Source organism: Thamnophis elegans, chromosome 12, assembly GCF_009769535.1.
Source record: "Thamnophis elegans isolate rThaEle1 chromosome 12, rThaEle1.pri, whole genome shotgun sequence".
NCBI classification, from domain to species: domain Eukaryota; kingdom Metazoa; phylum Chordata; class Lepidosauria; order Squamata; family Colubridae; genus Thamnophis; species Thamnophis elegans.
The window spans coordinates 17,525,919-17,540,470 of record NC_045552.1 but is presented as its reverse complement, the minus strand read 5'-3'; the positions used below and the strand labels follow the sequence as shown (position 1 = coordinate 17,540,470).

At 38.4% G+C, this 14,552-nt stretch overlaps 1 protein-coding gene across 3 annotated transcripts in view; it reads right to left on the bottom strand.

Annotated features, from left to right (window-relative positions):
- Window positions 1-14,552, bottom strand: part of WASF2 (WASP family member 2) — a 40,186-nt gene that overhangs the window by 11,272 nt on the left and 14,362 nt on the right. For all 3 annotated transcript variants that reach the window (XM_032227674.1, XM_032227675.1, XM_032227676.1), the window contains exons 2-6: window positions 13,535-13,688; window positions 5,268-5,402; window positions 3,454-3,607; window positions 2,251-2,368; window positions 682-812 (exon numbers count right to left, since the gene is read on the bottom strand). In XM_032227674.1, the coding sequence (XP_032083565.1) occupies window positions 682-812; window positions 2,251-2,368; window positions 3,454-3,607; window positions 5,268-5,402; window positions 13,535-13,664 (668 nt within the window). In that variant the 5' untranslated portion in view covers window positions 13,665-13,688. The remainder of the gene's footprint in view (window positions 1-681; window positions 813-2,250; window positions 2,369-3,453; window positions 3,608-5,267; window positions 5,403-13,534; window positions 13,689-14,552) is intronic.

Here is a 14,552-nt window from a genome sequence, read left to right as displayed (position 1 = left end):
GGAGGACTCCCAAGTTGCGGGAGTTACTATGCACATATCAAGTCTACTTTGCTCAATTTGCTCCCCATAGCAACAGCATTTATACATCGCTTCACAGTGCTTTACAGCCCTCTCTAAGTGGTTTACAGAGTCAGCTTATTGCCCCCACAATCTGGGTCCTCATTTTACCAACCTCAGGAGGAGGGAAGGCTGAGTCAACCTTGAGGTGGTCAGGATCGAACTACAGTCAGTCGGCAGAATTAGCCTGCAAACCTGCATTTCAACCACTAGGCCACCACAGCTATGCAATAAATAAAAGTTGCTGTGAACTCTAAATGGAAGTGGATGGTGAGTATTTCACAGGTCTCAAACCCCTGCACTTCTGCATTAAATGTAATAAAAGTAAAGTCACTTTCAAGTCAAGCAATACTCCTGATGACTTACATTACTAATTTGATTAAGAACTCAGATATTGGTTTGTTTGTTTTTTTAAAAAAATCTTTTTTAAAATACACCCAAAGAAATGTGCTAGGATTTCAAAATCTACTTCAGCTATTCACTTTGAACTGGAGAATGTTCAGTCAAACAAACCACACACTTTAACATCCCTTCCTAGGAAGGCTACTATTCAGGAATCAGACACCTTTGGCCTTGGTGGTCACAGGACCAACTCCATGGTTACTATTACAATTTATCTCTTACCCTTCCAGTCCATGATTTTCCCTTGTATCGACAAACTCTTGACCCATTTTCATTTTTTCCCATTCTTCTTTTCGGCTTTTTATCTTTCGAGGATTGACATTTCCTCTGTTAGGATTATCCTTCTTTTCTTTCTATAAAACAAATACATAGGAAGCAATTGTAGGCGCCATTAGTCCTTTAAGCTCGTCATCAGCAAAGAAAGGTTATCAGTAAAAATGTACATAATCAGAAACACGTTCTCTCACTAGATCTAACTACACTTATATGTTTTATTTATTTGTATGCTGCCCTTCTCCCTTATCCAATAGTACAAGTATTTAATAGATCTTAGGCATCAATGTTTTATCAGAGGTGCATGTTTTGCAAATAGGTATCCACAGATGAGTGAAAATAATGTGCATCTTTACAAAAGAAACCAGTAAGATATTCTTCAAAAATCCAATCACAGGATCACATCTTGCCTGCTAAAAGCAGATACGCAAATGTAAAAACACAAATAAATAAGAACTGGGTTGGGGTTGGTTTTTTTGTTTTTGTTATAAGCAAGCAACGGCTACATAATAATCCCTGATGTCAACACTGCTAAATCAAACCTTAATTTAATGCTTCAGAATTTATACAATTCATTGCAGAAGGCTGGCTGGCACTAAGTAAGGTAAAAGTTTGGTTAAGAAAGCCTAAAAGGAAGCTACTAAAGGGATCATGGGGATGGAGAAAACTTCTTAGAAACTACAAATTTCCCATCCTCAAATAAAAATGCAGTTAAGGGCATAGGAAAATGCCATCTAGATAAAAGCTTTTTTTTACAAGTATGATTTCCCAACTGATCCATTCCAATTGAAAATATTCCAAACACGAGATGTCTTTTTGTAACATCTTTACCGAGAAATACGTAGCAAGTAACATAATCCACATTATGAAATCCCAACTTTGCTCAGTTGCAGGTTTAAGTGTACAAATAATTCTATCACTGGACATTCAATAGTTATTATAACAATAGGAACTATTTTGTTACAAAAAATTATTCAGGATGGGCATTATTTTAAGTCCGCAGAATTCCCCTCTAACAATTATTATTGAAAATAATGGCATATTTTATACTGTTCTTAGTTGGAAAATAAAAATAAAATTCTAAATCCAGGATTTAATCACAGGATTATCAAAGAGGAAAAGAAGCAAAGACAGGTCTCAAAACACATTTCCCCAAATAGGTCCATTCACAGTAAGAGATGTGGCTTCATCTGCCTTGCTGCCTGCATAAGCATATCCCCATAAGTATGGCCCTTGGCCACCAGAAGGATGCCTTATTCTGCTTCATATATTATTCTTGTAACAGAATACATGGCACTAGAGCAGAATCACATATAATGCATACAAGAAGTTGACTGAAGTCTCTCCCACTTCCAAAAAGAAAAAGAAAAAACCCAAACCCCAACCACACACAAGCAATTCTGTGATTGGTTATCCCAAGCGTTGCATGCAGTCAGGCAATGGAAATCTACATTTTCCTTCTCTTTGCTTAAGGATAAAACCAAACAAACGTAACCAAAACAGCGCCACACATCTCACCCTATGCTTCCGTCTCTCTTTCATAATATCCTTGGTATCCTGCAACATTTTCTCCTTCCAAAGATCAAAGAAATACGATGGATTTGTGTAAAATTTAAGTGCCTCTTTGCCATCATCCCTAGGAGAGAATATATCCATACAGAATGAGATGGTTATGTGTGTGTACATGACAACCAAATATGAAACAGAGATAATAAGGAAAAATATCTCTTAACAATAAGTTCCCCCTTTAAGGTAAACCAAATATGTTTGTGTGGGGGGGAATCAACTCAAAAAAGACAGCTACCTCCAGCTACCTGTAGTTACATTTTTCCTATTCAAAAAAGGTATTAATGGATATGGGTTAAGGAAGTATTTATATTCCTTATTGTCAAGTCATTTTCAGTCATAATATTCTCAGTGATATGTTACTTTACAACAGGACATTTATTTCTGTTTTTCTGCTTTTCATTATATAATCATAAACCAAAATATGCCACATAAAATGATATGGCAAAATCGAACTGTAAGCAGAGAAACTGGCTTCGCCACCACATTCTACCCTAGAATTTTATCAGTATCAAGTTTGAGGGTCCAACAATTACATTTCCTAGAGAATTAGTTTGCGAGTTGTTCCAGCAATCCTACCATCAAATCTATGTGCTGTTGATCGCAAAAAGTTAAATAAGAAAGCAGCATTAAATAACACACCCAGAACAACATACCAGAAGCATTGTATTGTTAGACTGTTCTATACTAATAGCCAAACTGGCCATTTTGTGTTTGTTAATTTACAAGGCTGATTTTGGGTTTGTCCAGCAAACCAAAGTTAAATAAGGCAGTTCTTTAAATGCAAACAGAGACACCAGTCAAATAACATGCAAATTATTTACATCATGCACAAAAGATTGTATTTTTCTTCAGCTTAACCAATGAAAACTATATTTCCACAATGAAGTAACTTTAAATTTCAAATTTTTAGTCTCATCAACAAATATTTGTCTCCAAATCCCACTTTTATAAATTTGTATCATGGCAATCACCACCACCCCTGCTTTTTTGCTTTCTCTATCAACTCTGTTTTTCCTCAAAAAGCCAAAAATATCTAAACCAAATTTAAACTTAAATCAGAAAGCTCTCTTTTGAGCCATCTGATGCCATTCCACACTCTTAAGAGGAGGGAGTTTAAAGCAAGAACCTGGTATTTCTCCTGGATATTGTTACCTGTATGACGAGAGAATGTTAAGAGGTGGAGGTTTATTACAAGTACTATATGTTTCAAGGACAGGCAGGGGGGCAGATTCTCTCTCAAAGAGCTTTTGGTCCTGAGTTGTGGAACTCTTGAAGGCTTTCCTGGTATTAATACCTTGTAAGGACACTATGAAGAAAAAGAAACGGGAAAGAAAATAGTTAATATTTTTTTTTTACAAAGGTAAATTTTTGCCACATCTCCAAGAAAGCTTTCATAAATAAAAACTCTTTTCTGATGCCATTTCCAAAAGAGAATTGTCCAAAAGCCAGTAGAAAGGATTACTTACCAAAGGACCCAAACTGTTATGGAATTACCTATCGTGTTCAAAGTAAAATACTACATAGAAATTGTGAAGAACTTCTCTCTTTCCTTCTGGCAGATTATGAGGCAATTCCCAGAATGTGGCCAAATTTTGTCTAGCAGTTATGAGAATGTTGAAAAAAATATTATCAAACATGGCTGGGTTTATTTATTTATTTTTAAATCAATACTCTCATATGTTGTTGCTTCCTGGATCTTCTCTATTGTAATTATGAATTTGATGGATTTTATGTGTATATGCTTATCTTTGACTAAAAACAGAGCAAAGCATGGAAAATCAGTCGTCTCTAAACAGAGGAGATTGAAAACAAATATGGAAAATAAGAAGTTGGCAATTTTACAAAAACATGATTATTTAACCAATCAAAATGTAAAGTATTTAAACAGCTTTAAGTGAAAAAGAAACAACTATCCAGAGACTAGATACATCTAGACCAGTGTTTCTCAACCTTGGCAACTTGAAGATGTCTGGACTTCAACTCCCAGAATTCCCCAGCCAGCATTCGCTGGCTGGGGAATTCTGGGAGTTGAAGTCCAGACATCTTCAAGTAGCCAAGGTTGAGAAACACTGATCTAGACTCTAATAACATTCAGATCAATATAGAGTTTTCCCTTCCTACTCTTACCAGCAATCCAGTGGTGGGTTTCCAATTTTTTTACTACCAGTTCGCTTGTGGTCTCACTGCTTCTGCACATGTGCAGAAGCATCCGGACAGAGCCTCCCACTGTCACCACTACCGGTTCGCCTGATCCAGGCTGAACCGGGAACAGCAACCCACTTCTGCAGCAATCCAATGGATGCAACAGATTGGGGTGTCCAACCTTGGCAACTTTCAGACTAGTGGACTTCAACTCCCAGAATTCAAACTTCAACACCGCTGCAACAGAACTTGCAAAAAGTGACTATATCTCGCAAGTTTGTTTCTTAGTCTCTTTTAAATTTGAATTCCCTTTCCTTCTCAAAAATGTTGGCAGTTAACCTGCACAGTGAACACAAGCAGCTGAATTCTATGGTTTAATCAGAAGAAAGGACCACAGAGGACCTCAAGGCAAGGAGTGCTTCTTTTGAACAAAATCTGTTCATGGTTGTCCTTTCGTCTATATCAGTGTTTCTCAACCATATCAAGGACATGTGGACATCAACTTCCAGAATTCCTAAGGCAACATGGGGAATTCTGGGAATTGAAGTCCACACGTCTTCAAGCTGTCAAATTCACAAACACTGCTCTATAGAGTGGTAAGCAAAAAAGACATTTATGCTTGTTGCTATTATGAAGTGACTTCTCCCTCGTTAACAAAATAAGGCAGAGTACCACTTTTCTACAAGATTCTCTTGGGCAAGTATGATGGGTCAGCTGAGACTGTTGGGTGACTCAAGGGGATTTTCCAAAGTCTCAAGGGGACAAAAAAGGCTTTTGCTGCAGTTCTGAATCATAATGTTCTAAAAATATAGCATTGTATATACCTTCTTCCTCCTTGGGATCCAACTGAGTAACTTTCACCTGAAGGCGATCGACTCTCTCAACTAAAGAGGTGACTCGAACGCCAAATGTGGTTGCTTGTGTACACAGCTCTCTGAATATGTCCTCTGCAAATTTACCTGGGGGGAAAAAACAGGCATGTAGACTGAAATACCAGGAAAAAAATTCCCAGGAAATAAAGGCAACAGTAAAATCACTTTTACACAATTGCCAAAAAACAAACAAACAGCAACCTAAATGTATGGCCAGATAATCACAAGTTGACCTCAATAAAATGAGTCTTTAAGTTAAGCATACACATAATTATTTTTGTTGCTCTTATTCACAGGATGCAATTATAGAAAAACAGTTCATTTTCCTTCAAAGCTAGACCATTAGTAAAAAAAAAAAAAAAGTTCCATAATAACATTGAACCTACATATGGTATTTTCATAAGTTAAGGTTATTTATGGTCTAAAACTAATAAAGCATAAAACACAATATTTAAAAGCGCAAGAAAAGCAAATCCAAAACAAATAGCAATGAGGTACCAAACTGCCTTCAGCAAGCTATGGCTACTGCTATAAATTGACAAGAACATCTTTCAAAATAAAAGGAAGTGATACAGAATCTATACAGACTTATTAAGTAGTAAGTAAGTAATCAAACTGCAAAAGTAATCACAGCAAAGCAGCTGATTCTTACAATCTTAATCATCAGATTTACTGGTAGGATAAAACAAGGTAAAGATAAAGGTTCCCCTCGCACATATATGCTAGTCGTTCCTGACTCTAGGCAGCAGTGCTCAAAGCCAAAGAGCCAGCACTGTCCGAAGACGTCTCCGTGGTTGTGTGGCCGGCATGACTAAATGCCAAAGACGCACGGAATAGTTACCTTCCCACCAAAGGTGGTCCCTATTTTTCTACTTGCATTTTTAACGTGCTTTTGAACTGCTAGGTTGGGAAAAGTAAAGGGGATTCGAACCACTGAACTGCTGACCTTTCTGATCGACAAGCTCAGTGTCTTAGCCACTGAGCCACCGCGTCCCTCTAAAACAAGTTGCCGCATTTTTCGTGGTATAAAACACACCTTTTTGCCTCAAAAAAGATGCTGAAAATCTGGGTGTGTCTTATACACCGAATACAGCATTTTTTGCCTCCCAAAGCCCCGCCCCCTTCACCAAAATGGCTGTGCATAGCCTTATGGAGGTTTTTAGAGATCTCCTGGGGACTGGGGAGGGCAGAAATGAGCGAAAAACTGTTTTTTGCCTCTCCCAGCAGCTTCTTAAAGGCTATGCATGCAATTTGTTTGACAAAAAACGGGCCCATTTTCACGAAAAAACGGGCTGTTTTTAGGACGTTTGCAAAGTGCAAAAACTCCCCCCCCCTTTGGAAAGCTCTTTAGTTAGAGTGATTGATGAGAATTACATTGATCAAGTGCTGTGCCAGCAGAAGGAAAGTCTTAGGTGCTGCAGATTGTCAGCGATTTCCTTCTCCAGCACATGGATAAATACACCTGGAAACCTACCCCCTCTCTCTCCCCCTACCTACCTACTGTTTTTCTCTCTCTCTATTTCTCTCTCTCTCTATCCCTTTATCTACCTAACTACTCACTCTATCTACCTACTGTATTTCTCTCTCTTGCCCCCTCTCTCTCTATCCCTCTATCTACCTACTTTTTTTAAAAAAATGCCTCTTCAAAACCTTGGTGCGTCTTATACTCCAAAAAATACAGTAGATTACAGCAATATTGGCAAGTGGCTGTTTATTTTCTGCCATTTATTAAAGTGGGGATTCCCAGAACCTCCTCCCAAAGTACCTGTTATTGCAGTGTGGAAGTGCCTTCCTGTTTCCCTGAAGGAGAGGAAATGCACAGATATTCCATGCTTGTAATACTTTGAAACCCACCGTTCTCTTTCCTAAGAAGGGTATTACACATTTGGTGGGTCTTTTTAGCTTCTAATATGGTCTGCGGGATAAAGAAAATAGAGCTCTATTCCACTGTCTTCCGGAAGCTCTAAAAGGCTGACTTCATTACGTGATACCCAGAGGAGGTCCCATCTCTCTGCTTTCCTTCACACTGGGCACAAAGTCATTTATTACTTGCAGGTGGCAGCGCCGGAAAACAAAGCAAGGTACTTTCAAGGTTGAAAATAATGCTCCCAATGTTGTAGGGGAGATTTAATGTTTCTACTAAATCAAACAAAAGGTCTGGAAAAGAAACTTCATGGGAAGCAGATATTAAAAACATCTTAAATAAATAATTAAAGCAAATTAAAGTCTACGGGCAAACATAGGGAACACCTGAAGTTTCCCGTGGACTCCTGAGAAGCCTCAGCAGTGTTCAACAATTTGGAAATGCCAAGAAAATGAAGAAAATCATTTAGTATTTATTCAATTATATTGATGGATTCCTTGTTTTCATCAAGAGAATAGATAACACAGATCCTAAGTGTGTGGCACTAGGAAACGGACAACTCACCACGGCTAACTTGCCATGGCCAACTGCAGGCCAACAATTTAACAATTCAATTTAATAACTGAAATAAATAGAAAAATATTTTATTTTTTGTTGTTCACATTTCATTCTGTCCTCCTTAAGGATTCTATTCCACCATGTCTTTGATATTAGAATAATTCTTGTCCTCCAGTGAGTTGGCCGTGGCAAGTTGGCTGCGGCGACCCACTGGACATTGATGGCAAACCTTTTCGGCACCAAGTGCTGAAAAGGGAGCACGTGAATGCGCTCGTCTGGGCCGCGACCAGGAAGAGGTGCTGCCCAGGGGGCATTCGTGAGCCGGAAAATGTACATCTGGTTTCATTTTCTGGTTTCCGGTGCGCACATGTGCACCGGCCAGCATATATTCCAGTTACTTCTGTGCATGCCCACGCACCAATCAGCTGGCTGGCGTGCATGCTGACACCGGAAAACGAAAGACCAGCCCTTCCAGTTTCGGGCACTGCTGCACGCACAAAGGCCAGCTGATTGCCGTGTACGCATGCATGCCAGAAACCCGGAAAAGGAATGGGTGATGCCAGGCGTGCCAGGTGACATGGCTCTGCGTGCCTCTTCGGCTAGGTTCGCCATCACGGCATTAGGAAACCAGGAGAAGCAACAATTAGCAAAGACTGAAAGATATGGAGATAGTGAACAGCATTAGTGTGAAATCTTTTAGCCATATTTTCTTTACCCATCTCACCTTAACTACTTCACCATACAAAAAAGGCAGCAAATTCTTTTAGGGTTAGGCATTTATGTGTTATACTTAGGTATACTGTGTATATAACTGTGAGATTTTGAGTGTGATCCTATCTGGAAAGAATACCCAAATGTAGTCTGCAATATAAAGTACTCTTACAATACAATACAATAGCAGAGTTGGAAGGGACCTTCACTTTGTCAAAGAATTCAGTAAGATTAGTCTGGCATGATCTGTTTTTGACAAAGCCATATTGGCTTTTGGCTATTATTTTGTTTACTTCTAGGTGTTCGCTAATTCATTGCTTGATTATCTTTTCCAGAATCTTTCCTGGTATTGAGGTCAGGCTTATAGGTCTATAGTTTCCTGGATCTATTTTTTCCTTTTTTGAAGATGGGAAACACATCAGCTCTTTTCTTAGTCACACAGTACTTAAAAGGGTTTTCTTTCACACTTCATAGTGCCAAATTTGCACTTTATTCTTTGTACAAATATAATTCTCCCTTGATGCTACCACCTTTAATTAAATGCAACACATGCTACTTTATTTGACTCGGTTTGTATTTCTAGAGAGTCTTTATACCCCAGGGAATTAGCAGATCTCTGAGGATCCACAGGTGAAATAATGGTGAACTTTATGAATAAACTTTTTTATCCTGAAAAGTATTGCTTTTTGGTCATACTATCCAGGGGTAGGATTCAGCTGGTTAAGACCGATTTTGCACAGTTCAGAGAAACCGGTAAACTGCTGCTTTCTGCTGCTTCTCTGTGCTTTCCGGATGGGACTTAGAGGAAAGTGGAGGCTCACAGCTGCTGAATTGCACAAGAGACTCTCCCTCCCTCCCAGCAAGAGCAGCAGCGGAGAGAAGCAGCCGCTGCCCCGGAGAGCAAAAATGGAGCAGAGCAGGCCCCAAAAGGTTGTTTGGTCAACCTTCACCACATGGCAGAAGCCGCGCATGCACACGCACTCATATTTTCAGCAAACCGATTGTTACGTGGGTTGAATCCCCCACTGATACTATCCCCTTACTCTGTAACTGCACAAGTGTCACATATGAAAAGAAGTGGTTCCACAATCCATAAAATTCACACACTGTACTATGTGTGGAGCAGGGAGAGAGAAAAACAAGCTCAGATAAAAAGTATGTTTTTTTTCTGAGTTAACTGCAGCAAGGATATAAGCACCATTTCCAAAACAATCCAGAAAGACTGAGACTTAAAAGGTTTTGGCTTTCTTCAATCACACCCAAGTTTTAATAATAAAAACATCATAATCAAAAACGGAATCAGATATGCCTCATTTTCCCCCACCCCCCCATTTTCTTAGAAATGCACAATGGTTTCAGGAAAAGGCTCCCTTTCCACAATTTTCATTCCACAGTAATATCCAGACTGTTCTTCTGATATATTTCAACCTTTTCAAATCTCAAGAGCAGCGTTTTATGTACATATCAAACTGTATTGTGCACATTCGTTTTGCAGGCAGAAATACTGTGGTTCCTTCCAAAAAGGGTGGGGAACAAAGAAGAAAAGACAACAGCAGGGCAAGAAGTTCCTCCTTGACTCACCTTAATCATTATTTGGGACTGCACAGTAGAACAGATGTGGTAAACCTATTTTCTTTTTCAAGCTGAACTACTAGTGTCAGCACTGACATGTGTATCGAGTGATCTGTAATGGTTTTAAAAGGATTTCTGACTACTAGTTGTTTATAGCAATAGCACTTAGACTTATATATCGCTTTACAGCTCTCTTTAAGCGGTTTACAGAGTCAGCCTATTGCCCCCAACAATTTGGGTCCTCCTTTTACCCACCTTGGAAGGATGGAAGGCTGAGTCAACCTTGAGCCTGTTGAAACTCTAACCACTATGCCAGAGACTCAATTGTTTAATAGTAAAACAAAAGACTTTCCACCAACACAGTCCCTATCCTCAATAAATAAAGCCTGGAACACCCAGAAGTAGATTATATGTAAAAAAAAAGTTTCATCTGGTTAACCTTAAAATTACAAAAAGGGTTTTATTTATTTTTTTACTTTTTGTGCAGTCTGACATTTGGTTTCTCACTCTAGCTTGTTAGGAACACATCGAGCTCTTGATACACACTGAAGTTAAACAAGGGACTTCCAGTTTGGTTGTTCCTGCTGACAGAAGAGGTGCAACAGGAGTGACTAAACAAGTACCAGCTTACTTGCATGCTTACAGAAAGTCAGAATAATACAAAAAGAGTAGATAGATCTCTGCATTTGAATTATACTCTTAAATGGTAAGGTTGTGCACTGCACCTCCTTTGGTTCACCTTTTCCTGAACTCTGGGAGACAGCAATAAACCTAGCACCAGGGATAGTTAAGCTAATAGGCAAGTGGAATGTGCCAAGTTTATCACCCACTTCTAAATAGGTGAACAACATCTATATTTGAAGCTCTTGCACTTTTGCATGGAACCTCAGAAGCAATTCATTAAGATCTGGAGAACAGCAATCAGTAATAAGAATGTTAACATTTAACTGCCAAGAGGTAGGTCACTTTCAAACATGCAGCTTACAAAGTCCACGAAAGGCTGAAGTGACATGGGAAGAAGGTGCAGGTGGACACTGTGAGCAAAACATTAAAAAAAAAATAAGATGGACAGGCCTTAGTTGCAAGACTCCATTGATCCGAACCTCCACTTGTGCTATGTAGCTGTCTTCCCCAAACAAGGCAGAATTTGGGTCAATTCAACTATGGGAAGGTGTGAATGTTGAATGAGTGCGAATGTGTTTGAATTCCTTTTTCACAAACTCCAAAATCAATATGTTATTGTTGTTGAATCTTGGTGTCTTGTGATACTCACTGCATGCGATTAGACTATATTTCTCAAGAGAGGCCCTGCTTCATTACATCAGTAAAATGCAAGGCCTTGACCTGATTGCATGATGGTTGTATGATAAATGGTATCCTTTGCACAACCGGTCCTATGAAATTTATAAATATGATTCTATGATTGTCCAAATCCTGATTATTAGATTTTTTCCCCCTGCTGTTTGGTCAAAGATAAATAAATAGCAGAAGAACATTTTCTTTCCATCTTGTGTCATGGACACTTAATGTGCCTGCAACTTTCACCTCTTCTACAAACGCTGGGGCATTTATAGCCCAATCTTATGCATGTTTATGCAGAAATGTTTCATTTCATTCAACAGGAAATTCAAATGCATGTTCACAGGAGTGAAGTCTTAGTCTTCAAATATGTGCATTTACATATCCTTGCATGCATATAGGGAAAGCCACCGTAACAGAAGTCTGTGAGTAAGCTATATGACTTGCAGGAATAAAGACTTTGAGTTGTGCTCCTAGACTGTATAAAGCAATCTTTCCCCATCTATCCATATTCTAATATCCGGATTGCAACTAAATTCCCGTGTTAGGGATTTTGTTATATAGCAGCTGTCCAAAAATCTATAATATTCTAATCAGGTTGTATATAGGCAATCCTCAACTTATGACAATTGAGCCCAGAATTTTGATTGTTAAGTCGTTGTAGTCCTCCTATTGAATCATTGGCAGACTTATAATTATTTTTCTGATGGTTGTTATGTGAGTCACCACGGTCATTAAGCGAATCACATAGTTAAGCAAATCACAACTCTAGCATTTTTGCTAGAAAACGACAAAAATTAATGTTGCAAAGCTAAGAAGTGCAGGTATACTGCTAGGAGCCGCAGGCGCTGGATAAGGATGCTTTATTGAGTACAAGATTCTTGGGATCTCGTACTCCATTGCCAAAGTCCTCAGGAGAAAAATCGGTGGAAGCAACTTATGAGAGCAAGTTGTGACTTTTCCTGCTGGCTTTCCATTGACTGTGCTTGTGGGAAGGTGGCAGGGAAAGTCACAAATGGTCATCACGTGGGATGCTGCAAGTCATAAGCATGAGCTGGTTGCCAAGCACCCAAATCATGATCATGTGACTATAGGGATGGCTATGATGGTTGGAATTTTGAAGACTAGTCATAAATTCCACTTTTTCAATGCTAAGGAGGATGATAAGGAACCATCAGTTCCAGATAGTCCTCAGATTATGAATGCTTGTTCACTGACTGTTCAAAGATACAACAAAGTCCTCATAACCTGAGGACTATCTGGAACTGAAGGTGCCTTAGCACCCTTAGTCATCTTTAGAGGCTCTCCTTTAGGCGTCCTGCCAAATAAGGCAAAGAGGGCTCTGCTTCTGAAAAGCTTTGCTGGGGATAGAATACCAGTCACTTGCACTAAAGTGTTATCATTGCCAGGTAAAGACATTTTCTTCTTCTACAGGAATATAGTTATAACAACTAAATTCAGCTTTTGATTTTAAGTGCTCATGTTATATTGAGATTTTGGTTCTGTATGGTTTTCATTAAATCATTCCTGCTCTGCTTATTCATTCTTTTTACTATTGGATTGTTTGCCATGCTTTAAGTGACTATAATTTGCTGATAAGAGTTCTGGTTATTGGAAAAATTAGAAATATTAATAACCTTAGCTACCACATTTTTGACAGCTTGGATAGAATCACAGTTTGATTATTTATTTCAAAGAGTAAATGAAGTATATTCAGTAAATCATTTTGGAAAAATGAAGACTGCTAGAATAAGGTAACCCTTCAGTTGCAAAAATTGCTGTGGCCGATTTCTCTTTTTATTACTTCAGCCCACAATTTTACTCAGCTTTTATATGAAGATATTGTCCAACCAGATTAAAAACTATACCCAACTCATTATTATTCATCTGCAGACATAATGAATAAGAGAATAGATTAAAATTGGGGGATTTCAGGTATGCAATGAAGTAAGTTTCAGTTCTAATCATTAAATTGCTTCCTTTTGTGTTCTGACAAAATTCTGAACCCTGGAATCTGAACAATGCTTAATAGTGTGCCTTATGTTTTATCTCAGCTTTTACTCCAACTATCCTGTGCATTCCTCTCAAAGAACATTACATGGAAGATCTTTTGGTACTGAGAAAGATGGATAATAAATAAGTTACAACGAAAGAGGGCACCAAGAAAGAATTGGGATCCTAACAGCTCTTGTAAGCAGTTTGCTATAATACTTACTCAAGCTGCCCAGCTGTCGAATGACATTTGACAGGGTGATGTTGGTTGCACATTCCAGCTCATTCCGAACACTGGGCAATGTCTGGCGGCACAGGTGCCTTGGCTCGATATTTCTTGTTACTAATGGCATGGTGGATCAGCTTCAAACAGGGCTCTGAAAGATAAAGAATAATCCCCAAACAGGAATAAGATTATATGGCCACAGACCCTAGCAACATTAGAGAGAAACTAATATTCTAACATATCATAACACAGTTATGTATTCACTCTCTCTATATTTTTTAAATAAATCTATTTTTTAAGGTTGCCAGAAGGAAATCAAAGCCTGATAGTTCCAAACTCCCAACAAAAACTCCCTCTGCTGTAACCTGTTCCATATCCATTTATTCAAAACCATATATGGTTTCTTTGACTGCTAAGTATTTTCAGAAATCATTCTTATTAAATTTATATGCTGTCCATCTCACTATCTAGCAACTTTGGACACTATAAAGACCAATATGAAATGTGCACATTAACACATTTTAGCTGGCGGAAGGATAAAAATTTATCATGCTAGACAAATTGGATTCTCATTAGAAAACAGGAAGTGTTGATAGCTGACCAGGCAGCTTACTAACAAATGCTTTTTAGCCAGAGGGTTGCACCATTTCTCCTAAATTTCCTCATGATGGAAGGCTTTCCTACTAATACGCCTGCATTTTAAAAACAGTCGTTTTACTCTACACAAGAACAAAGTAGGCAATGACCTATCGCAATCAGATAAATGCCTTTTGAAATTATGAGAAAGATTCTGAAGGACAATCATGTTTGTTTGCCTTTCCCAAACTTTTTTTTAATCTGTAATTCAGTTAACCTAACACTTAAAGAAAGCATTTATTAATAAATATTAATTAAACAAGATAATTTGTAGATCGGAGTTGCCTAAATCAAATCAAATATTTTACAGCCACTAGAGATAAAAATGTCAAAATACAGAATGATACTCTTGACGTTCACTACCTTTCTACCTACTATA